The following is a 24,136-nucleotide window of genomic DNA, read 5'->3' as shown; positions in this document are numbered from 1 at the left end:
ACGCCAGTTTGTGCCGGGGATCTACAGCTTTTGCCTTTACTGTGAGACAAGTTACCTCACAAAATACCTTGTCTCACAGTTAATGGTGGCAGGATACTCTAGTGTCTTCTTCATGAAGACACTATAAACTTCTTAAGATAAGATAAAATCACTTTATTGGCCATATACAATTTCTTGTATTAGGAATTTGTCTTTTCACATACCCCAACTTGCTCTCCATGAGACACACAGACAGGGAGAGAAGCCTGGGGTCAGCACGCAAGCTCAGTCATTTATACAGTGCCCCTGGAGCAGCTGGGGTGAAGGGCCTTGCTCAGGGGCCCAAAGGAGTAGAATTCCTCTGCCTGCCGTGTGATACAAACCGGCAACCTTCCAGCCACAGACGCAGATCCCTAGCCACAGAGCCACCGCACTAGAGTGGAAAGTGGTAGATTCAGCTTTTCAATACCCATCCCCCAGCTTGTGGAATCAATGACCATTTGTCTGTAGTCTTTGGAGAGCTCTCTGACCTTAACCCTGATGATTCATTCTTCCTTTCATACTCCAGGGCCACACAGGCTTCTGTATGGTTCCAGAGGTTTCCTTTACACTTCCAAGGAGCAGAACATTATTGTAGATTTGTTTTTGTTGTGTTTTATGTAAAGTTATACACAGAGGTATGAATAAATGTGATCTTTGTTGCCTTCTGGACTTTACTTAATTATTTATGCAAATTCTGCTTTGCTCTTTGCAGTGCTATTAAAATTCCAGTATAACATTTTTAGAATTTGTTTAAGCAAGACCCGTTATTTTATTGTAACTCATTCTGTTGTTTTTTTTTGTTCATTTGGAGTGTAATTAACTCTGGAGGGCACTTTATTTGTGACATCATTTAAAAATCAAATGTGCCCAGCATTGTTTTATTTTATTGGTTGGAAAAGACAGCTATCAATGTCACCTTTTCATTGAAATTTCCTTAATCGTGTTAATTAGCTGTTAGCTCAGTTTCCATTCTTCATCTGTACATACAGGAAATTTATAAACTTGCTCCTGACCAGATGTCAGCTCAACAGGACAAAACTCTGGTTTTAGAAGATCTACCGGTTCCACGTGTGTTAATAAATAGGTAAAGTTGCAGAATAATGGTAGAAAAGTGATACAGAAGTAGAAATGAGCCGTGGAGAAAACGTCTATGCCCTACAGAATAGATTTACCAAAGTAAGCAATTTTAAAATTGCACACAAAATATTTGAAACTGCCAATGCATGTGCGGTAATATCTGTAGTCATCCCAAATTTGTCTCAGACAGGATGAGTATTTGCAAATGCTTTTAATTTTGTATTGGGCTGGCAGGGATATGATTTCCCTTGACTTGCCATAAAAGACTTAATCTTTCTCCTCACGTTATGCTGCCTCCCCTCTCCCCTTCCTCTGCTCCTGTGTATTTATACTCCCTCGCTGTTGTGTCCCGTTAAGATTTAAACAACAAACATAAAATATGTAAGATAACCTGTGCAGGCTTTGGAAAGACTTGACTCGAGACATTATTTTAAAGACCAGATCTAAAACTAACTGCTGCAGTCAAAGCGATTATCTCGTGTGATCCATTCATCTCCGGATCCCCACATGCAAAGTCAGTTACTAATCATCCAGACGCTGGTGTCAGTTGCACTCTGAAGAAGAGACGACTGAGGAAAATAACATCTCTGTGAACAACGAGACAGCAGGAAGGTTCCATCTAATACTTCAATCCTGAATAAGCAAACATGTCTGATTTATAGATTTTATTGTGCAGTCTAGTCACCAGTTGGCCCTGTTGGTCCCTTGTTGCTCCAGAAGTTTTAGTGATGGTATATCAGACTTCTTGTTATTGGGTATTACATTACAAAGAATTTGATGTCGCTCTGCTGGCGTTTAATTTGAAATTCTTTGAAGGATCTTTTAACATTCATTTTGAACATCCCAACACTGCTTTGGAAAAAAGAAAATTGGCATTGCTGAATATGCTAAACAATAATGATTTGTGTGTGAAATCTGACCTTGCTATGTTATTCATATGCAGTAAATTTGTCTTTAATGACCAAAGAGAGAAAAATGATCATTCAAATGTTCTATAATATAATACAGGTACTATTTATACTAATTGTAATAGCATGAAAAGGCTCAGTTTGCTTATTAATAAATTGAATTAGGATGTGTCTTAAATAATTTGCAATATAATATTTCTATGTAGTTTCTCGATGTCTTGATATAGTTTTACAGTAATTAATTGTTCCAGTATTAGTTTCACGTTTTATTATTTTACATTGGGAATTAAGTATCTTGACTCCATGCTACAGTAATATAACTGTTAAGATATGTGAGAATTGTCGTTAGTAAAGCTGCATCCATTTTTGGATGCTGCTTTTTATGACACTGTATGCCTCAGATTTCTAAATTTGAAAGCTTACTTCTGCTTGGAGAATGGAATAAAGCACAAGCTAAAAAAGTTAAAATGAAAGAGTCAGCTAGTTGCATTAAAATATTTTTGTATTTCTAATGAACAGACTTTTAAGATTGCATTAGTGCTACATGCATGCTATTAACTACTGTCTTTTTTTAACTAACTCAAAACTTATATTTCCTCCATTGTGAGGACAGCTTTTGTGTAACCTTAAACAACAGTAACATAACATAGGAAATCAGGATGTTGACTTTTTCCTTCGGTGTCACTGTACAGAACATTATTTCTGGAAATTTTTAGTGAGAATGCTTAAGAAGAGTTCAGTACAGTCAACCACCGCATTGTGATACAGCAAGTAGTGTAGAGAGTGATCTTAATTGACTTACATTTTGTGCTTCTTTCAGAGCTTGTGCATGCAGAGAAATAAGAGTTTTGTTTCTTTATTAGGCCACACACAATGTACTGAGTTAAATTTTACCATTCATAATGAATGCAGTCTCGCCATTCAAATGCAGCCATAAGCACACAGCAGATAAGAATTTAATTAAATGTAGATTAAAACCAAACAGGAAAACACACTCGCTGATAATTTTTTTATCACGTCCCCTGGTCATATTTTTTTCATACTTTCTACTTGTTCTTCCTTGGGCTACAGCTTTTCAGTGTGCCGACAGTAGCAAAACAGCCCACATTCCCAGTGTTGCTCTGAGATTGTGTAAAATGCAGAACATAAGGCGACTGGATGAATAGTGTTAGGGAGTAAAAACATATGTGTAGAAGGAGAAAGCTAGAGGTGCTTTTAGCCCAACTCCTCGTGATTCTCCAACAGACAGAAACGATTTCACAGACTAAACAGTAGCAGGTTCTTAAAATGAGATATAAATAAAACCGTGTTCATTGTGTTTAACATGGTTACAAATTTAATATACAGGTGAGAGCAAGAGATGGTGTCAGTGTGTGAGCTGCAAGGGAACAAACAGAAGTTAATTCTGTGCTGAAAGTAAAAAAAGTTAAATGCTAATTTCAGCTACAGAGCCTTCATTAGGTGTGTAGAGGAGAGAAGTGGGGAGCAGAGATATACCTACCTGTATGTAGACATGACTTCAACTCTGCTCTCTCCCTTTCTCCTCTTCACTCTTGATTAGGGATCCTTAGCAGAAACTTTGTGTGTGTTTTTCTTTTTTCCTTTGTAATTTGAATACGCTTTACTTCAAACCCATGGCTTATCTGTGCAAATCTTACAGTTATCGTACAGGTATCTGCAGTGCTGTGTGGATACAGTATATCACCACTGTAAATGAGTGGCACAGAGAAATGGACTCTCATGGCCCTTCTGCCTCACAACAGGCCTGCAACAGCTGGTTTGATACATCCCAGTTATCCCTGACCTTAGGCTACAATTCCTTATGGCCAGCCGTAAGGCTTATTAATAAACCTCCTGATTGAATATTGTGCAGTGAATTCAATCTAGGGCAAAGGAATTCATATTTCACACGTAGAAAAAAAAGTAATTGACTTAAGAAACGCATAGTAAGAAAAAAATCTAAAATCAAAACTGATCTGTCAGCCTTTTCAAAATCACATTGTACTGATTGCACCTATCTGATTTTACTAAGCCCTTTTAGATTTTGTATATTTGTGTATAATGTTGTATTTTTTCCCTCACAATGATTGTATCCTGAACTGCATTTTGTCAATCTTTTTTTTAAAAAAAAACAGCTGTGTTACTCTAACAACGACTAGTCGCTTTGTCAATTTTTCCAACAGTTAAGTTTTTTTGGTACTAGGGTTACTGTTTTATAGTTCGGGTTCAACCCATGTCAAGAGCTGCTCCTGTGATTTTGAAGATGTAGTCCCGGCAATTCTGATTAACTAGTGCTTTTACCACAATAAACTGCTTAACATGGTTTCCAGTGCTTTACCACAGATAAATACTCTGACACCTTCCTTTAAGTGTATACCACAGTCATTTACTGAGGGGTGTCATTTTTTGTATGCATGATTTATGCTGGAAATGAGGCTGTTAAAACTCATTACAATAAATTAGGATGTTTTGAAAGTGTCAGTCAATGGAGGAAAATAAGGGCATGGGGTGAACAGGCCTGAGGAACCAGGATTCTAATCATGATTAGACATTGGTCGTTAGTCCTGTATATCATTAAATTAACCCACATTCAGAGGGGTTTCAAGTGCAGGTTTCAGGTTTCAGGAACTGCTGGAAGCAGGTGAGTTCAGGCTGGACTGGGCCATGTCTACTTTCCTGGAACCTTTAGTAACCTCCCACGTGCAAAAGCCCGGAGAATCATTAATACATAAAATAATGACAATCTTCTTCGTCACAAAGAAAATTTTGAGTTGTAACATTAATAGATTCATTTTCACTCCATAAATATACTGAAGGCTTTTGTTCTAGTATTATAGTTGTATACAGTAGTTGTCAACACTGATTTCCTAGTAACAGACGATAAAAAATAACAAATATGTTGATATAAAGTGGTTCTAAATTACATATTAGTTTTTCTTCACAGTTTTCTACATGTTGTCATTTTGTCCTTTTGGAAATAGGATATGATGTAAATTTATCAAAAATTTAAATGTATAAAAAAATAAAATGGCCTGTTGTATTCTGAATTGTATTTTTAGTATAGTTTTCCCTTTCTTTATGTGTCATATGAAATGTGTCATAACTGAAATTTATTTCAGTTTCCTGTTACATATTTATAAGAATTTATAATGAGTGAAATAAACTTAAGTGTTTTTCAAGCTAGAATGACATAAGCACTTACTTCTGGTGTGATTATTTGGTATGTACCGTGTTTACATCTTACAAGGATGCATCACTCTTCCAAATGACGTCAGTGTTGAATTGAAGAAACATCACTGAGCGGAATTAAAGCTCCAAATAGCTGCTAGCAAGAAATGCACACACAAGCACATGAATCTATCAGTAGACGAATTTTAAATACTGTAGACCTTTGTTGCTTTTTAACAAACTCTTCAGGAGACAATACAAATGAAAATGAAAGCATCTGATCCAGAAAGACTTTACACCTGAGGAAGTAGCTCAGCTCTTTGTGAATAAGCACCTCTTCATTTTTGTCAGATTTTACAGTTTACTGCATGACATGGGATTTTCCACTTTTTATCAACAGTAGACGTTTAGATCATTGGTCAATTTGGGGGAAAGACAGAATGAAAAACAGAGCACACTTTGACTATATGTTGTACATGCCTACATCCTGTGCACCTTTTCCCTTGAAGAAGATACACAACATTTGGAAACCTTTGCTCAAGTGTGTTTATAAAGAAACAAATATAGTTCTGTGTTAAGAGGCTCACAGAAATCAGCTAAAACTAATTAAAGGTCTGCAATCAACTAAAACACAAAATTGAGGACATAAATGACAATTTATTAGATGACACAATTTAAGGATTACTAACTTAAAAGTTGTTCTGCAAAAGGAAAGGGGATCTCTATATTAGTGTCTGTTGCTATTTAAGAATAATATCAAGTTACAGAGTTACACAGAACAGTCTTTAGTATTCTTTTATATCTTATTTGAAAGGAAACTGAAATGCAGAACACATTCTATGAAAAATACAGATGCAGAGGTCATTGTAAAAACATAACACGTGGGTAGATGCGAGAGGAATAATACATGCATGTACAGTACTGTTATGTTTCTTTCATTTTTTTGTACTACCTTAAAGTCTTGCATTGTTTGTCCCTTTATAACAGCATAATAGTCTATAGTATTATAAAGTCTACGTAGTCTTTAATATATAGTCTATTTCATGTGCCTTTAAATTTCAGGAATTTAAATTGCGTCTTTTGTGCTTCCAGACAGGGAGAGAGAGGCTGTGAAAGTGTCATCAAGGCTCACACTAACGTTGTAGACCATGCTTAAAGAACACTTGGCCGACCCTGAGTCAATTCCAGCCACTGATGGCTGGCCCAGCGCTATGACTGCTGCTACCATCACGTCTGCTGCTGCCGCAGTGTCGGTGCTGGATTTCAGTTACACTCTATTACTCTCGCACAGCTATTGGCCTTTTCTGTGGGGAAAAGAGCAATTTCCTGTCCCAGTCTGTTTGATCAAGTGCTAAACCCTTGTGATCAATAGAGAGACAGATGTCGGGTCCAGATGGCCGAGTTGTGATACCTGGGGCAGCGTGGGCCTGCCAGAACGACAGAATGGCAATGAGCAAGGGCAGCGGCTGTTCACTTCCACCAGGCTCTGAAACACAATGTGACAAACGCAATTAGGGCTTTTAGCTGCAAATTATTTATTTCTCATAGAAACTGACAGAAAATTTAATTAGCGGATACTTTAAGCAATATGTAAAATTATAGGAGTATAGAGGCCGGCATTTTCTGTAGGAATTCATTCTCGATCGAATGTTTTGTACCATTTTTTTTCATTTTACTATGTTTATACTGTGTATTTCAACAATAACACCAAAGTGAAAATACCACAGAAAGCTCTGCATAATGTTTGTGGAAAATATCATACTTCCACGAGTTGCACTCCAAAGATATTAGGATTTCTCAGATGACAACACACGTTTGGCAATTTTAAGGTCCTGTCTTGTTTTAAACTACCATAGGGCAGAGTATGGTCAGAATCGTATCAGACTATTTATTTTTTCAAGTTAAAACAGGCCTAATTCAGGTTACAAAAGCAGTATCACCTAGCATTGTTTTATCTAATATAAATGTGATGCTGATTATGGGAATTTGCACGTTTTTTAACCAGTTATCACACGTGATCAAAGTGCAAGGTGAACCTCACTTTCCAGACTTAACTAGTTTAAGCCTAAGATTTGTCTTTATGCAGCGGCAAGCAGGATTTCCCATGTGCTACCACACAGCTGGTAGAGTTTCCACTGGTTCGATGCATTTGAATTGGTCACAGTCTTAGCTTACATCACAACAGCCAGCCTTGGCTACTAGTTGGGTGCCTGCGTGCTCGCAGTGTTGTCAGTGATAGATGCTATACTCCTCCCGTCGAATTGTGAGCACTGTGGGACTGGCAGTGTGAAAAATAGCAAGTGACTCTAGACGTATGTAATTCAGAAGAACGCTTGAACCATTGTCATGTGTCTAGTGATGGTGACAAGAGGTGATTGACCATTGGAAATTCCAATGGGGTGGGCATAAAAAACAAGGTTTGTTTTTTGTTTAGGCTGTGACATTATCTTCGATTAAAGTACAGTACAACCTCAATGTAACGATGGACATCAGATTTTACAGACAAAATGTGCTTCAGGGGAATTTGGTCTGTAAAATCAGAAATACCGAAAAATATCAATGGTGCCCTATAGGGGTAGGTCGATTGCTTATGATCAGTCATAAGCGACCGTAGGCCGTATGCTTCAGTGAATTTTATAGAGTATATTATGACACATGAAATAAAGAGGTTGTATATTTTTGATAAAATCGCACTGATCATTATTTAATTGATAATCGGCAAGCTCATTATAATAATTAAGTTCTTGCTTGAAGCACAATTCTGCAGTGGGGAGGATAGGAAAGATCACAATAGCCCTGCCCTAAACCAGCTGCCACAGAAACTTTTGGTAACTCTTCAGCAAGCATAAGGAAATGTTGAAAGCGAATGAATAAGTTTTACGTTCGTGAGTCTAAAGTACCCTCTGATGTTCTTTCTAAAATCATGTCTCTTATTATATATTATGTGTAATATTATGTGTTCACAGCAAAGGCTCACCAGGTTCCACTACCAATGGTCACATTTTTTGTGTAGCATCTAACCATTTATGTACTGTATATGGCTTCTTAGTTAGAAGCATACTGTTTTCTTGGAATATTATTTGTCCGATTTACTTGTGGATCCTGTCATTTGTTTTGTTTCAAAGTGACTCAGATCGCTTATTGTTAATGATCAGTCTTTTTCCATCTCCATCCACCATCATATTAGGATTTAGCCTGGACTCTAAATGATGTTAGTCTCATTTTTTAGCACTGTAGTGGAATTGTTAAAGTACTGTAAATGTGTCCTTATTTAGCTGTATTGGACCTGCTGATCAGTTACAAAAGCAGTATAACCTAGGGTTGGTGCTAGATGATAAATTGTTTTACCTTGTATAAAGGTATATGCATTTCAGTAGTAATGTTAAACCATTCTGTACAAATTCTAAACCTGCTATAAATTATGCCATTTTATTTTAAATTAATTCCATGAAGGACAGATTTAAAGTATTTAATAAATGAAAACACTTAATAACTTGCCTGTTCTGACATTTTTCGGTTAAGGGTTTGATTTCACATGCATAAAAAATCTACAGAAGACCTTGTTCTACTAATTGTGTTCTGTGTTTTGTATTCTGTACATATGTGCCTATAGTTTGAGTGAAGTTTCTTTTAATATCTTTATAATTTTATGTCATTATGTTTTTGCTAAAGGCAAACATTTTCACCATTTTCTTAGAAGAATTAAACCTGTCTGGTGGGGCACAAGTGTACTCTGGTTAGCAGTTGTAGCCATTGAGAATGATTGATACCATTGAGCTATTGAGCAATTTTCATGATACGCTTATATTGTTATTCATAGTATATTAAGTACTGTAGTTATTCATAGTTTATGTGTACATATTAGATACATAGTATATATACAGTACAGTATAAAGGAAACACAAGCCACAGTATATTCCCCATTGTTTATAGTAAAATGGTCTGTTGTTATTGTTGTTATTATTGCTCATAGTGTTATATAAATTACTTTCATTTTACAAGAGCTTCTGAGCGAGACCTCCAGTCCAGAAAAGAAATGCGCAGTTTATTATTCCCATATATACAACAAGCCATGTGTAACCTGAAGAGCCCTGGTTTGTTTGAAAAAAGATCGCTACTCTTAAATAAAGGACATTAAAACCCTGTAATTCCCCTGAAGATGTATTTACTGTAAGTGTATTACACTGTGTATGTAGTGTAAGCATGATTTTAACTTGGTTGTATATATACAGTAGATAATTGACCTGTAACAGTGAACGCGTGTATGTATTGTGTAAAAATGCAATGAAGTCCTCCATTAGCAAAGTTCAGCTATTGTCATAACAGCAATACAGAGCAATGTACATCATCTCTGCTGTTCTTAGCTCTGTAATATACTTTCAAAACTTGTTTTCTCTTTTTAATTCTCTATTTATTGTTTATACACTCACTGAATTGTATGAAAACAATGTTTATCCTTATTTGAGCCAGCACTTGGGTACACATTTCAAATGTAATTAAAATGAGCTCCATGCACCTCTTGGGGTTTGTTTAAAAAATCCGTAATTATAAAGGAAACGGCTCATTTTTTTTCTAAATTATATATGTTATTAGATTGGATCATGTCAGTTGTAGGATTTCCTGCTGTGATCGTGGTTTTTTTATGGTGATATTCTGCCTCGATGTTTAAAAGCTGCGTAGTCCTTATGAAGCTATTCTAGCTTTCTTGTGTCCTGATTCCATAGTCAGGGAGGTCTGTAAGAAAATCTCCTGGGAAGCCTTTTTAATTTGCGGATGCTGACCTGTATGCCGTTTGCTCAAGGCCATCCATGAGCTTTCAGCATAGGATATCATCTGCGAAACAACACTTGATGCTAAAATTAGTTTACACTGTAGTCTTGGTGTGTGATGCCATTAAACCTTGGTAAACCAATATTTAGTTAAAAACCTTCATTTTTAGAGGGGGGGAGAACAGAATATGTACTTGCATAAAACTGTAAAATATATATCTAGGTCAATCCATATTTCCATTTTTACATGCAGTAGATAGATATTCCTATTATGCCTTGGTCTTCAATTCTCACTCATATTTATTTTTTCTAAAAAAACAGTACAAATGCACTGTACACATTTTGGTATTTTTTCAATTGGGAATTTCTAGCCTTCTTTTTTATTGGTGAATATACATAATGGTATTAAGGAGGTTGCATTTGACACCGTACTAGTACCAATAGTACTTGACTCTTTCAGTATATCTTACATTAGTGCGTATGAATGCCATTCATTTTAGAGCTGTGTTAAAGTAAGTGAAATTGTGCGTATGCCCACATATTTATATAGGAACAAATACAGAGAGTAGAAAAGACAATATATGGCTTTTGTTTTAGGAAGGAACAATCAAAGAGAAAATGGAAAAGAAAAGCAAATTATATTGTTAGGATCTAAAAGTGTTCCTTTTAGATTTGCCAGTGCATATGCTTCTCTTGGATCTCAGTTTTCCCCTAATGCCTGACTTTTACCACTGCATCACATGTAGTTTCAAAGGAATTTAACATCATTTTGGAAGTTCAGAGCTCGTAGACGAGTCTAGTCTGAAATTCTCTTTGGAAATGTGAAGATTGCCACCTAGTGGCTTTCAGTGTGTTTTAAACTGTGTGTAATACAAAGTGCATGCTGGAGCAAACAGGGTCTTTGCAGTGTTCTTAGCCTGTTGGTGTCACACATTTGGTTTGGTTTCAGAAGTTAACACTGGAACAGAATGCCTATCTGCATGGATTGCTGTTTCAGTTCTGCCTCTTGTGTCCTTACAAAAGTTTCAATCATCTGTTTTCTTTCTTGTCTTTCATGTAATGGTTGAAAAGCCCTAAGCTGTGTTTTCTTTTCAACTCTGATGAGTCAGAAAAGCACCAGAAGACCCAAATATTTGCCGTGTTTCATAGAGTATGAGTCTGCATTTTTGTTTATTCACTTCCTTGCATTCTTAATAACGTAGCTTCCATCCATCCATTTTCCTAAGCGCTTCATCCAATTCAAGGTGGCAGGGGTAGCCGGAGTCTAACTTGGCAAGCAAAAGGCACAAGCTGGAGTGCACCCCGGACAAGACAGCAGTCCATCACAGTGCACAAGTGCACACACAGACAAACACAGGCACAACACACACTCGCATCATGGCCAGTTATCCTACCAGTATGTCTGTGGATGGTGGGAGGAGACCAGAGCACCCTCAGGACATCCACACAAACACGAGGAGGACATGCAAACTCCACGCAGAAAGCACCCCAGGAACTGAACCCAGGGCCAAGCAATGCAAGGCAGCATTGCTTACCACTGTGTCCTCCATTCAGTACCACCTTGACATACTGTAGCTTCCCAAAGTGTCAATTGTTCTTCCACAGGTGCCACACAGTAACAGGTCTGCGTTAGTTCTTCAAGTTTTCACATACTAAATACTTAAATTGAATAGCGACCAAAACGTTCCAGAGATAGCTAGTCAAATAAAGGTTGATTTAAATAGGCCTTAGCTTTTTTTTTGGTTGGCTTTTGGAAGGGTAGGGGGTATTAAATTCAACTTTGCAATTAAGGTCAGTTTTCTCTATTAGAACATTAGGTGGCCAAGAGACTATACAGTACATTCACTTGAACTAAAATTAGAGTGCATTTTGTTAACTAATTTTTCAGAATAAAGCTTTGTATATCACAGATACATACAAATACTTACACTAGCTTTCAGCATAGTTGTAAACTAATGGTTTTGTTATTAATGTAACAGTGGAGAGAAGGAGTCATTTCTTCAGTGCCACTATTCTCATCAAGATGCTTACATTACAATAATTACGGGAATAGTGACGGTTTCCGGGTATATAGCGTCAGGTTTTCATTAATTCTAAAATAAGATGATTTTTGGCAGAAAAGGGTTAATGGATACCATTTGTTTTTTAATGTCATTTATGCTTAGACAACTGATATTTTCTTGCATCATTTACCTTTGGCTTTTGTCTTGCAATATTGTCACATACAGTACAGTATATGAACATCTTAAATGTAAAAAAATTGCTTTTGACTTTCATTACACTGTACACACATTTTTTGTTGCACATAGTTAATTCATGGCGAATCTCTTTTGTCTTTTTGACAGCTACATACATGTATATCTTTACATTTTTGCAGAATTAAAATGCTTAACACATTAGTGAGACATACTGTACGAACAGTTAAAAATGAGAGGAGACTATTGGGCCCATCTAGCCCATTTGATAGGTAATTAATAGTTAATTGATCTAAGAATCCCATCAGGCTGTTTCTTGAAGGAATCTAGGATTTTGGCTTCAACCACATGGGTGTCTAGCTTGTTCCATACTCCCACAACCCTTTGCATAAAATAGTGTATCCTGATAAAGACTCATAGACTGATAGAGACCCATATACCATACAGTATATCATTTATGAGTCACTCCTTTATGCTAATGCCATTCTATATAGTACTCACTATATTTTTTTCTTTCTGTGTAGTAAAGTTTATTGTTTTAAAAATTAGTATTACTATATTGATTATGAAATACATACCTCTTTACAAGACACCAGAATCAAGGTATAAGCTTTACTTGTGGTGAAGGAAATTTATTTGCATCCTGTTGCACTGAATCATTCAGAGATTCCCAAGTGTTATATATGCATTATTGCACTGAACATAAAATACACAATATGCTGTATATAGAAATGTATGCTATACACTCATGCTCTGAAATGAAAGCACACAAATATATTCAGCTGCCATAATCATAAAAATAACTTTGTGAATTACAACACTCCCTTCTCATTATAATAGCCTCTGCAGTTGTAATTTGTCTGGACAGATGGTAAAGGAAAGAACTGATGTGCTTAACTATGCGTTTTACAGCAAACTATTAAAGAGTTCTGCTGTTTACACACAAACATTTGAATACCTGTCTTCAGGCCAGTTTAATTATCCAGACCCTTCTGTTATTTGTATTGCTCTGTTGTCTTGCAGCTTTACACGAAACAGGAGGAAAATTTGTTTGCATTTTCATTAAGATATGCCAGTGGTTAGTAAGCAAAAGTAGAAAAAAAAATAGTCTTGAAATTCAAAGGAATCAGAAATGTCTGTGATGGACTGCTTTGAAATCTTTAAGCATTGGGGGAAGAAAACATATGTACACAACATTTGTACTGCACTCATTTCATTTCACAAATAATTTCTTCCTTGACGTTAGAGTAGAGAAAATTATATTCATGCCAGTCTACATGATTTTGTTTCTTAAAATCCTTTATGTGTTCATCTTAAGATGTACTTAAAAAAAAATCATTAATCAAATGAAAAGGGCGTTAAGCCAGCAGAACCTAAGTAAAAGGTGGTGAATATTTTAGTGCAAAACTGTATGAAGCAGTGATGTTTAATTATCTGGACTATGTACAGGATGCTGTTTTGATTGTTTTAATGAAGCAGCAGGCCTATTGTTTCTCCTTAATTCCTCTATTGTTTTTAGAAGATGTCATAGTTCTTTATTCTTTTATCAGGTACTCTGCAGGAGGATTCAAACAATAGCCTGTATTCTAACTGCATTGGCTACTGCACAAAGGAAACTCAAACAAGACTCCATGCAGGCATATACTGTAATTCAGGGACTATTATTTTAAACTTTTCTTATTTTATTATTATTTTAATGTTACATGAATATGCATGTATCTTCTGTGGCTTTAAGGTCATTGCTCATGCATGGTCATACTGCATAGTGCCACTTAGCTCTGTATGGAAACAAAAAGTGTTCAGAATCCAAGCTTTCTTCTGTACCAAGTGTTAAGACAGTTTATCTAGCCTGTGCTAATATGTCTGAAGGTAAATTGAACCTTAGCTGTTATTGGAAATACTGTGGTGCGTTTTCAGGGATGGACAGATAACACTAGATAAGAAAATAATGTATTAATCTGTAGCAGTGCAATGCAAGGCCTCTGCGTGGGCGTCTCCTTTCTGTGTTGTCAGTCTTGCATCTATTGCCCCAGCATTGTAGAAAGGAGAGAACCTTAACAAAACTGAGTTCCTGAAGTCCTCTTTTAAAACACATACATATGCCATGGTTCTCCAAGTTTTATTTTAAATGTTTTTGTTTTGCAGTAGGGATCACAAAGCTGAACAGATGTATTAAATGTGCATATGTCTAAGCAGCAGGTGCACTGGCATTTTATTAAACATCATGCTGATTAAAGTTTGTTTTGTGAGGGAAGATCGACATAGAGCCTACTAGTCTATGGCCAATGTTAAAATCAATTCTGTCTGTACGGTACATCTGCAAATGTTGCTTTGTACTGGGCTGCAGATGCTTTCTTGTGGGATACTGTTCCATTTCTACCATAGAACCTGGACTACAGCAGTTCATTGGTCTCTGAGCCCTAGATGTTCATTAGACAATCGCTGTTAATGTTGATTTTTAAAACAGGGCCTCCCTTGAAGGGGGCTACAATCTCAGCTATGTCTGAAACAAACATCACTGTTTTGTAAACAGAAGAGTCTGCGATCATGGGCTTACTGCAAGAGTTTTTAACCTCCAAATGGCAGCTGTAAGCTTATTTGTGGAGCTAGGTAAGATTACCTTAGTGAAGAATGCTTACATTCCCCCTGCTTTTCCATTACAACTTCTGGTAGGGAAGCTGGGCATTTATTTTGACACTTTCTTCTAGTCCTGCCTTTTACTAATTGCTGTCTCAGACACACTATTTCCCTTATTTAAAAAATGAACTCAGGCTGAAGTTAGAGGGCCTTTCTCACTTGAGTACTGTACTGACATAGTGTTTGCACATCTTTGAAAGCTAGCAGAGCGGTTTAATTAATTGTCCAGCTTTTCTCTAAAACAATGTCCTAATTCTGCCATTTAGCGCTAGCGTATCATAGTTTGTTGTTATCTCTCCAGCCAGATTTTTGTAAATAGTCATATTAAAAACTTTAATCTCTTCAATGGAAAATGAAGTGCAGTTGAAAAGCCTGTCATGCACAGAGATAAACATTATCTAAGCTAAAACCTTCTCTCTCTTTTTTCCTCTCCTTAATGAATATGTTCTGAAGACTGTAGCAGAATATTTAATCCAAAACACTACAATTAAATAAAATGCAAGACTTACTAACATATCCCTGTTGTCACTTCTGCAGAAACCAATGGCATTGGCTGATAAACTGAACTTAAATTTAAAAAAGAAAACAGACATTCAGACATTAAGTTTTCAACCTTTTATTTTAAGAAAGAAAAGGTTGAGTTTTTTTAAAATGTCTTGCCCATTGAATTCAGGCTTCTGAAAAACAGAACAAATAAAGAATATCCTAATACTGTACACTACACTTTGAATTTCCAGATTTCTTATTTTTGCCCAGTATTCAAATGATTTATTTAGGTGATTTTACCCTTCATTCATGTGTAGCATATTATCATGGACAATCTTTCTCACCACCATGCGTCACTAGGTTGGTTAATTCTATTAACACTTCAGACTGGAGAGACAGATTGTGAACATCATGTACCGTACAGCCTTCCCTCACATTTAACTTTACAATGAACACCCTGTTAGCCACTGTGACCTTAAAGAACTTCATGTGAGCTTAGGCAGAATTCCAAAATTACAAAGCCCAAGCCCAGCCTGGAAACAAGAGTGTTTGTGTTACAGTAAGTGTATCAATAAAATCCAATATTAGGACGCAGGTTATAATTTATCAATTGAGACTTGTTTTCTTATGAAGTATTGTAAATGAGTGTAATGCTGAAGAGAAGCAGCATTTTTACTATGATTTTATTTAAAACTGAGCTGGAAGTGTGTGGTCGAAAAGCAGTGTGTATTTTAATAATGAAGAGTACTTACAGTACACTAATAATAATACATATAAAAGGCCTACATACTGTATGTTTATATTAGAGCATAGTTGCATATGCTTTCCTAGCCAAAGAAATCCTGTTTCTCAAACCTGTTTAATATGTACCGCAATGCATTTTTCTCTTTTTTGTGTTAGTCGGGCTTGGGGCTTCATATTAGTTCAACTTTTTGCAGTTTCATAGAACATAAAAAGGCATAAAAGCTTGACTTTGTACATATACTGTATATAAATAATTGTCTTTCACAATTTCAGGATAACTGGGTTGTTTATTTCCAGAAAAAAATTGACCTTCAGCATTTATAATATTTTTCTGTCCTTTGTTCAACATATGCTGTAACGCCTTAGATAGTATCTCTGTAGGAAGGATATAAACCTGGAGATTTAATGTTATCTCTATGGCCGTTTTTAAACAGTGCATGTACTGAAAAAAAACTGAACTGTGCAGCTAACCTTACCCTCAAAACACCCTGGCCACTATTAATCAGGGTCGTTCTGCCAAAACGCAGCACAAAAAAATAAGAAACCAGGTGCAAGAAAGTTGACTTTCCCTGCAAGAAAATCAAGCAAAGCTGGTTGTATTCAAAATTTAGAAAATGAAAATCTTAACATTGCTCTTTGTAACACGAAGCCTTTCGGTTTTTACAAAGACTGACGCTATGAAAACACTTGCGTATAAGTCATAATAATATTTCTCAGTCTGAATTTGTTTTTGTATTTTACACAATAGCAATGTTAATATAGTGTTGTGTGCTTACAGTATGTGAATTGAAGACATCAAGTTGGGTTCTTGGCATATTGAGAACTGTCATTTGGCTATTATCGGACCTTTATCTGATATACTGGTCTACAAATATTCACTATAAATTGTTCTCGTTATGATTAATTAAATTCTCAAACTGATTGTTTTCCTAGGTGGCCAGCTTTGGTGTACCACAACCAAAAACATTGTGGAAGGCGAAGAGCTGGTAGCATTCGCTGTAGATTTTGACTCCAGGCTCCAAGCTGTCAGTCACATGTCTCTGACTGAAGGAATGTACCCAGCCCGCCTCTTAGACACCATACAGCTGCTTCCTCAACAGGCTGCCATGGCATCAATACTGCCTACTGCCATTGTTAACAGTAAGTATCATAAGCTGAACCACTGAATGGGAGTCATTTACAGTTCATACTTACACAACGAACAAAACCAGGGTTGCTTTTGAGAACCAAGAAGCCAAACCCTTTAAGGATTTGAAGACAGTACACTGCATTACCTTTACTGTGGCACTTCTGTCCTCACCAATACCAAGCGCAGTTACTGTATGTGCTTTCAGATTGGGTATAAAAGCTCATTCTAAACATTTTCATGAGCTGGTATATTTGAGATGGCACACTATAGTGACCCCAGTTCCTCTCTTCCAGTGTGAAGGCTTGTCGTGACAGGCCATAGGGCAGAGAAATACAAGACGTTCCCCCTTTTTTAAAACTGCCTGGTGTTTTCTGCACTTGTTGACTCCGCAGAGGACATCTTCCCCTGCAAGGCCTGTGGGATCTGGTACAGAAGCGAGCGGAATCTGCAGGCCCATCTGATGTACTACTGCAGCGGAAGACAGAGGGAGCCGGAGACGGCGATGGAGGAAAGCGACACCAGCCCCCATCACACCCCCAGCGTCTGCCCCTTCCCCCAGTGCAGCAAGAGCTTCTCTGGAGCACGGGCTCTGGAAATGCACCTGACCACCCACAGCAGTGAGTGAAGCCCCTTGAAACTCAACTTGGCTTATCTCTGCCGAAGAGACTTGCCCAAAATGCATGTAGAAGTCAGGTTGCTAGGAGAAAAAAAAAAACCAAGGAGAAGATTTTATTGCATCATAATTAACAAATTAACACTATAAACTAAATGGTAGAGTTTTAGAATAAATTCAGGAAGGGAGACTCCTCTAGGCAAGTTAGTCATGGCTTAATTTTATAGCTAAGTAATGTATATTTAAGCAGATGAAAGTAAAAGAAGTAATGTAGTTTAAAATTCCTAATATGAGCTACAGGGTATATTAGAGGGTAAAATTTTAATAGCATTTATCATTTGCCTTTTTAAGCTTAAACAAGGAACCTCATTCTAAACAACTACATGAGCATGTCAGATAACTGAGGTAAAAGTACAGTTGTCCCAGTTCTGTCCCGCCAATGTGAAGGCTTATTGTGACAGGCCATAAGGCAAAGAAAAACAAAAAGTCCCCTTTTTAAAACCACATGTTGTTTTCTGCATTTCTTGACTCTACAGAGGACAGCTTCCATTGTTAGGCCTGTGGAATCAGGTACCAAACGAGTGATGGTTTGTTCCAATGACACATTACTAACCAGCATCATTTGAGCACCTCGTACTAAGTTGTCTCTAGATTTATCTGTACAGCATAAAACATGTCCTGATCCTGCTGACAGGCTCTTCACTTGACAGTTGGTTGTCTAATATAATGTTGTTTGTAAAGACCTACCATTGTCCCAAGGTATCCATTCTAAGATGGATCATGCTGCTCTCCCCATTCAGCAAAAGCAACGGCAATACAGCTGAAAAGTTTCCTTTTTATCTTTGTCACAGGTGTCAAAATGGAAGAGACTCTCCCTCCTGGCACCAGCTTGAAATGCACAATCTGTAACTACACAGCAGACTCTCTTATTACATTCCAACACCACATCCTCTCTCACCTGTCACAGGCTGCCTTCAGATGCAATCACTGCCATATCAGCTTCCAAAACCACAGGGAACTCTTGCAGCATCAGGAACTACATGGGCATGGCAGCAAACTTCACAGAGAGAGCGACAGCGAGCACTCCCCCCGGGGCAATGAGGAAAACCTGCAGCAGGCGCGAGCAGAGCTGGTGAACAGGAAGGATGTCCTCCAGAGTCCCAAAAGCGCACACGGCAAGGATATCAACTCTGACGTGGAACTGGAGAAGACAGAGAAGAAACCCATACTGTCTTCCCAGAAGGGTGAGGCACACCCTGGGAATAAGGTGAATTTTTCGTACACGAGAATAAAGTCCGAGCCTTCGAGCCCGAGGCTCGCTTCGTCACCAGTCCAGCCCAACATGGGGCCTACATTTCCCATGGGACCATTCCTGTCTCAGTTTGCTTTCTCACAGGATATTTCAGTTGTTCCTCAAGCCTCTGAGATACTAGCTAAAATGTCAGAGTTGGTCCACCGCAGATTACGACATGGAGGGAGCAGCTACCCCCCGGTGATTTATAGCCCCCTAATGCCAAAGGGGGCTACCTGTTTTGAATGCAATATCACTTTTAACAACCTGGACAATTACCTAGTACATAAAAAGCATTATTGCAATAGCCGCTGGCAACACATGGCCAAGTCGCCCGATTTCTCTGCCGTCTCAGAAAAGGTGACAGAGGCCGTAAGTCCCAACAGTGGTCACAGTTCTGTCAGCCTACTCAACACCGTCTGCCACCCTTCTGATCCTGACAGCCATCTCATTCAGTCTGCCTGCTTGAATTCGTCGGTGTTGGATCTGATCAACTCCAGTGGCAAAGTGCCTGATAAGGAACTTCCGGGGCAAGTAAAAAAGGTTTCAACTCCTACTGGAAACGACGAGAGGCTCAACGGGAAGCAAGCGGATGTGAAGAGCCCGAGCGCATCTCTAGGAGACAATGAAAACGACCCAAACAAGACAACGTGCGAGGCATGCAACATAACCTTCAGCCGTCATGAAACCTATGTGGTCCACAAACAGTATTACTGTGCTACTCGTCACGATCCTCCAATGAAGCGCATGTCTACAAACAAAGTGCCTGCAATGCAGAGAACAATGCGAACTCGCAAGCGTAGAAAGATGTACGAAATGTGTCTCCCGGATCAAGAGCAAAGACAGCAGCTTGGGCAGCCAGGCTTCCTTAGCGTGACATCGCTGGGAAGCCCTTGCACCTCCCAAGAAGTAGCTGAGAATCTAAGCGATCGATTCCATCCCAGATGTGACGTGTTTCCAGGAATGGTTCCGAAACATCTGGAGGCTTCCCTCACTGTCACAAAAGCAGTTCTGGCGCCCAAATGCAATACACTAGACCACCAGGAGCTGGATGCCCCCATAGATCTCAGCAAAAAATGTTCTCCTCATTCAGAAAAGTCATGCAATTCTCCAAAAAGACTTCTGGACTACCACGAATGTACAGTGTGCAAGATCAGTTTTAATAAAGTGGAGAATTACCTGGCACATAAACAGAACTTTTGCCCTGTTACAGCTCCCCAGCACAACGAGATCAGCAACCTGGACCAAACAATGTTCCCAGACGTAAAAAGCGAAGGCAATAATCCTGATGACAGCTTTGACAAGAGCCCTGTAAAATGTGATAAGAATGGAAGTGCCAAGCTAATTGCACAGAATGGTAGTGTGTTCTCATCACATCTGGGGACCTTGCCAGGACTCAAAGCTTTCAGTGAGGGTCAGCTTATTTCAGCTAAAGAAGAAAACAAGAATTTGTTTCTGCCACATTGCCTTTATCCTGGAGCAATAAAGAAAGTCAAAGGGGCTGAGCAAATATCACCATACTATGGGATAAAACCGACTGACTACATTGCTAGCAGTCTGGTCATGCAGAGTGAAACAAGTGAGCAGGATCAGAGCACAAACGGAGGAAGTGACACTGTAAAAGAGCAGCCAGCGCCAAATGGTTGCCCTCATCCGAACAAAGAGCCTCTGCCCCTGTTGCCCAAAAACAGAGGCATGGTAATAGTTAACGGTGGACATAAACCAGAGGATAGATCAGGCCCCGTTACCGTGCAGCAGGAAAACCTCCCCCACAACTCCCAGCAACCTGACAGTCACCCTTCTCCAACATGGGTTTCAGAAAGTCCAACAGATGCAAACGAAAATGTGTCGCCTTCCGTTAAATCAGCGCCAGAGGAGGTGTTGCCCTCCATCACGAAAGGTGTAAATGGATCCACTCAAGCTGCTGGTAGTGGGAAATACTGCCGCCTCTGTGATATTCAGTTTAACAATCTGTCGAACTTTATAACTCACAAGAAGTTCTACTGCTCCTCACATGCAGCAGAACATGTGAAATGAAGTTTTACCTTGAGTTTTATTTTTTCGGGGTGGGGTACCCAGCTGTGTTTGGAATAGTGCATCATGCAGTTTTATATGCTGCTTGTGGACAATCAAGAGACGCTTCTTCTTCTTTCCTTATTTTAAGACTTAAATGCAAATCATTGGTAAAAATCAAGTGTAATATTGGTGCCACTTTCACCTACTTTTATTTATTTTACAATCAGTATTAATAGGAGTAGTGAACTTAATTTAAATGAAATAAATTTATATCAGAGTTGTTTGTAATGTTATTGTATAGTCATTCTTGTGTAGCACACATTGTTTACATTGTAATGTAGACTCAATGATACAATAGACACAGAATACAGAAGAAATGCATTTTAGACAAAATAGCTACAAAAGCACTTGTGTATTTCTATCTTATTTGCTGTTACAGATTTTTGTATATGCATAAATATAATTTGCAGCTACAATTTATATGACTTCTTGCCTTAAGCCACTGATTTGGGTGATAACCAGGCACAATCCTGCATCTTATATTTCAGCATATACACTGGTCACTCGGCTTTGCATATGTATGTAGCTGTTTGTCCTTGTCTTTTTACTTAAAACTCAGAAATGTATGTTCTAATGAGGATGGCGGCGTTCTTGTATAGTACTTGTATTTTTGTTTGCTGATGCCTTTTGGTCTCCCTTTTTAAAACTTTGCTCTCGACGCAATACTTTCTAAAAGAAAAAAAAAACTACTGAAAGCAGTATTACAAAAGGGTGGTTTCTCAAGATTTTATTTGTATCCCATGAAAAAAGAAATTGTTTATTGATGTTGCTAAACAAGAAGGGGATGGGATGGGGAACACTAATGTAACATGATCATTCCAGTGTCCTAATAATGAAAAAAAAAAATCTTAACAACGTTGTTGCTATGCATGTATATGGATGGAATAAAATTCCAGAACTGTTGGAAATTTTTATTTTGATGTGGTGTCATAATTAAACAACAATCCTCAGGATAAACTATTGTAGCGATTCATTTTTTTAAATCTCTAAGACGCAAATCTCTTACTGCAGATCTGTTTTCTGTGATTTTATTATAAAATGTTTTCTTCAAGTCTGTGAAAAAATAGAGGGTGTTGTTCTTTTAAACTTTATTTTTGCTATTACAGAACAAAAACTGCACATGAAACTGAAAATAAATATTTGGTGCACACATTAAAATTCAAATAGATTACACCTATTATAACTACCAATTTTATTTGAGCTGTGGACAAAAGATGTTTTGAGTTGAGTTTCTTTCACCTACATTTAGCATTTTGTCTGACTGAGCAAAGTAGTCGTGGAGAGAATATGTTTAAACTCCCATCGTGCCAGCTGCTCCAGCCAAAGCAAAAGAAAACATCAAAAAGCCAATATATCCACATTTTGTCACCTGTAATGAAATTTGTTTGGAGAAGTTTTCAAACTTTGGAATTAAATAAATAAACTTGACTGCTGTAAAAGGAACCATTGATTCTCCACATGCACCCGAATAAAAATAACAGTACTGTCTTCTGTTAGAACAGTTTAAAAAAATTAATTTACCAAAAATAAGTGACAACTGAATTTTTCCACATTTGTTTTCTGACTACACAAAACAACAGAATCTGGTACAGATGTATAAACACATATACTATATCTGTATATTCCACAAGCTTCTCTGATTTGGTTGGCCTCAGACTACAGAGGTAATTCACATTTTAAAAAAGCATTATTATTATTGACTCTCCTGTGTAGGCTTTCTTTGTTTTACAATTTTTACTAAATGTTTTGTTACTTCAGAGGGTTTTCTGTAGATCATCTTCCGGTCTGCCCCTGGGATATGAATGTGTTTCGCATGGGGGTAAGTCTCTGCCAAAAGTTGTTTCTGAAACTTAGCTATAGCCTGAGATAAAAAAAGAAAAATAAGTATTAAGGTAGTACAATGGAAAACAAAATACAATCTGGAGCACAAAGGCTGTTTTATTTTCCAATGACCAAACTGCAGCTAAACGTCTGGACAGCTGGCAGAGAATGTCCAGTAAAAAGATGAACCATTTGGTTTGTCATAAAAGCAACGTCTCAGTTTTGCTCTCAAGAGCAGTTATTAATACTGATGAAGATGGATGCTGAAACACCCAGTTAGTCCTTACCTTACTCCTTCTTTCATACAGAGAGTTAACAGACAAGAGGCTTTTACATAGCACACTGCAAAATTATAGGCTGAATATACATTACCGCACTGAAGACACTAACCAAAACAACAGAAAAACTCAAAAGGGCAAACAAGTACTGTATGTTACTGCACCACAAATACCAAGTTACCAGCACTGCATTTTATCATAGCACGGGACCTGTGCAATCTAGTAAAAAAAAACTAACAGAGGTATACATAAAAATACATTCAGAATTCTACTAAATAAGCACCTACATTTGAGCAATTGTCCACCCTTAACCCCATTTCAATGACAGGCATAAAATATCACAGGCAGAACACTGGGGCTCTGTATTGCAGAGGGCAAAAATCACACAGAAAAGAGCAGTGGAAGTTAATAATGTGTGTTGAACAGTATTTGTTTCTGGGTGTGCTGCACACACTCCTTGTGGAAAATGAAGAAAAATAAACAAAGAGACTGGCAACCTGCATGCCTTTTTACATAAAGCATAGTTAAACATATAATGTACTATGAACTGGGTTTCACATTTTTTATATTTTCTGACTGTATTCAATAATTCATTAGAATATTAGTTTCCTAAACGTCTTGCAGGATCACTGCTTACCCGCTCAACAAAATTATTCTAGACATGTTTAGGAAATAAGTGAAGGAGTCTGTTTATGGTTAAGTATCAAAGGTAACTCATTCAACAGAAAAAACTACCGTAATGGAGATCTACAGGACAACCTCCCTTTTCCTCTCTCTCCACTACCTAAAGTCACTTATACAGTATGTTAAAAATACATATACAGTAACTCTATCCACCTTCTCACTCCAACTTTTCAACAGCTTTAGCTCTTCATTCCATTGCTGTCGATATACTAAAATCTAATCAAATACAATGACCAAGC

General features: G+C 37.6%; 2 protein-coding genes across 3 annotated transcripts in view; one reads left to right on the top strand and one right to left on the bottom strand.

Moving 5' to 3' along the window:
- The window catches only part of zfpm2a (zinc finger protein, FOG family member 2a), a 126,615-nt gene extending 104,593 nt beyond the window's left edge, over positions 1–22,022 (top strand). Inside the window, exons 6-8 of the mRNA XM_088928597.1 lie at positions 16,939–17,145; positions 17,527–17,751; positions 18,599–22,022. Coding sequence (XP_088784723.1) covers positions 16,939–17,145; positions 17,527–17,751; positions 18,599–21,075 — 2,909 coding nt within the window. The 3' untranslated portion in view covers positions 21,076–22,022. The remainder of the gene's footprint in view (positions 1–16,938; positions 17,146–17,526; positions 17,752–18,598) is intronic.
- Positions 22,023–22,189: 167 nt separating this feature from the next.
- Positions 22,190–24,136, bottom strand: part of LOC148822990 (uncharacterized) — a 31,497-nt gene continuing 29,550 nt past the window's right edge. The window contains exon 11 of one of the 2 annotated variants that reach the window (XM_088929234.1): positions 22,190–22,975. In XM_088929234.1, the coding sequence (XP_088785360.1) occupies positions 22,808–22,975 (168 nt within the window). In that variant the 3' untranslated portion in view covers positions 22,190–22,807. The remainder of the gene's footprint in view (positions 22,976–24,136) is intronic. The other variant, XM_088929235.1, reaches the window with a different exon arrangement.

This window comes from Atractosteus spatula, chromosome 12, assembly GCF_055471065.1.
Source record: "Atractosteus spatula isolate fAtrSpa1 chromosome 12, fAtrSpa1.hap1, whole genome shotgun sequence".
In the NCBI taxonomy this organism is placed as follows: domain Eukaryota; kingdom Metazoa; phylum Chordata; class Actinopteri; order Semionotiformes; family Lepisosteidae; genus Atractosteus; species Atractosteus spatula.
Note: the sequence above shows the minus strand (reverse complement) of the source record. Positions and strands in the feature narration are given on the sequence as shown.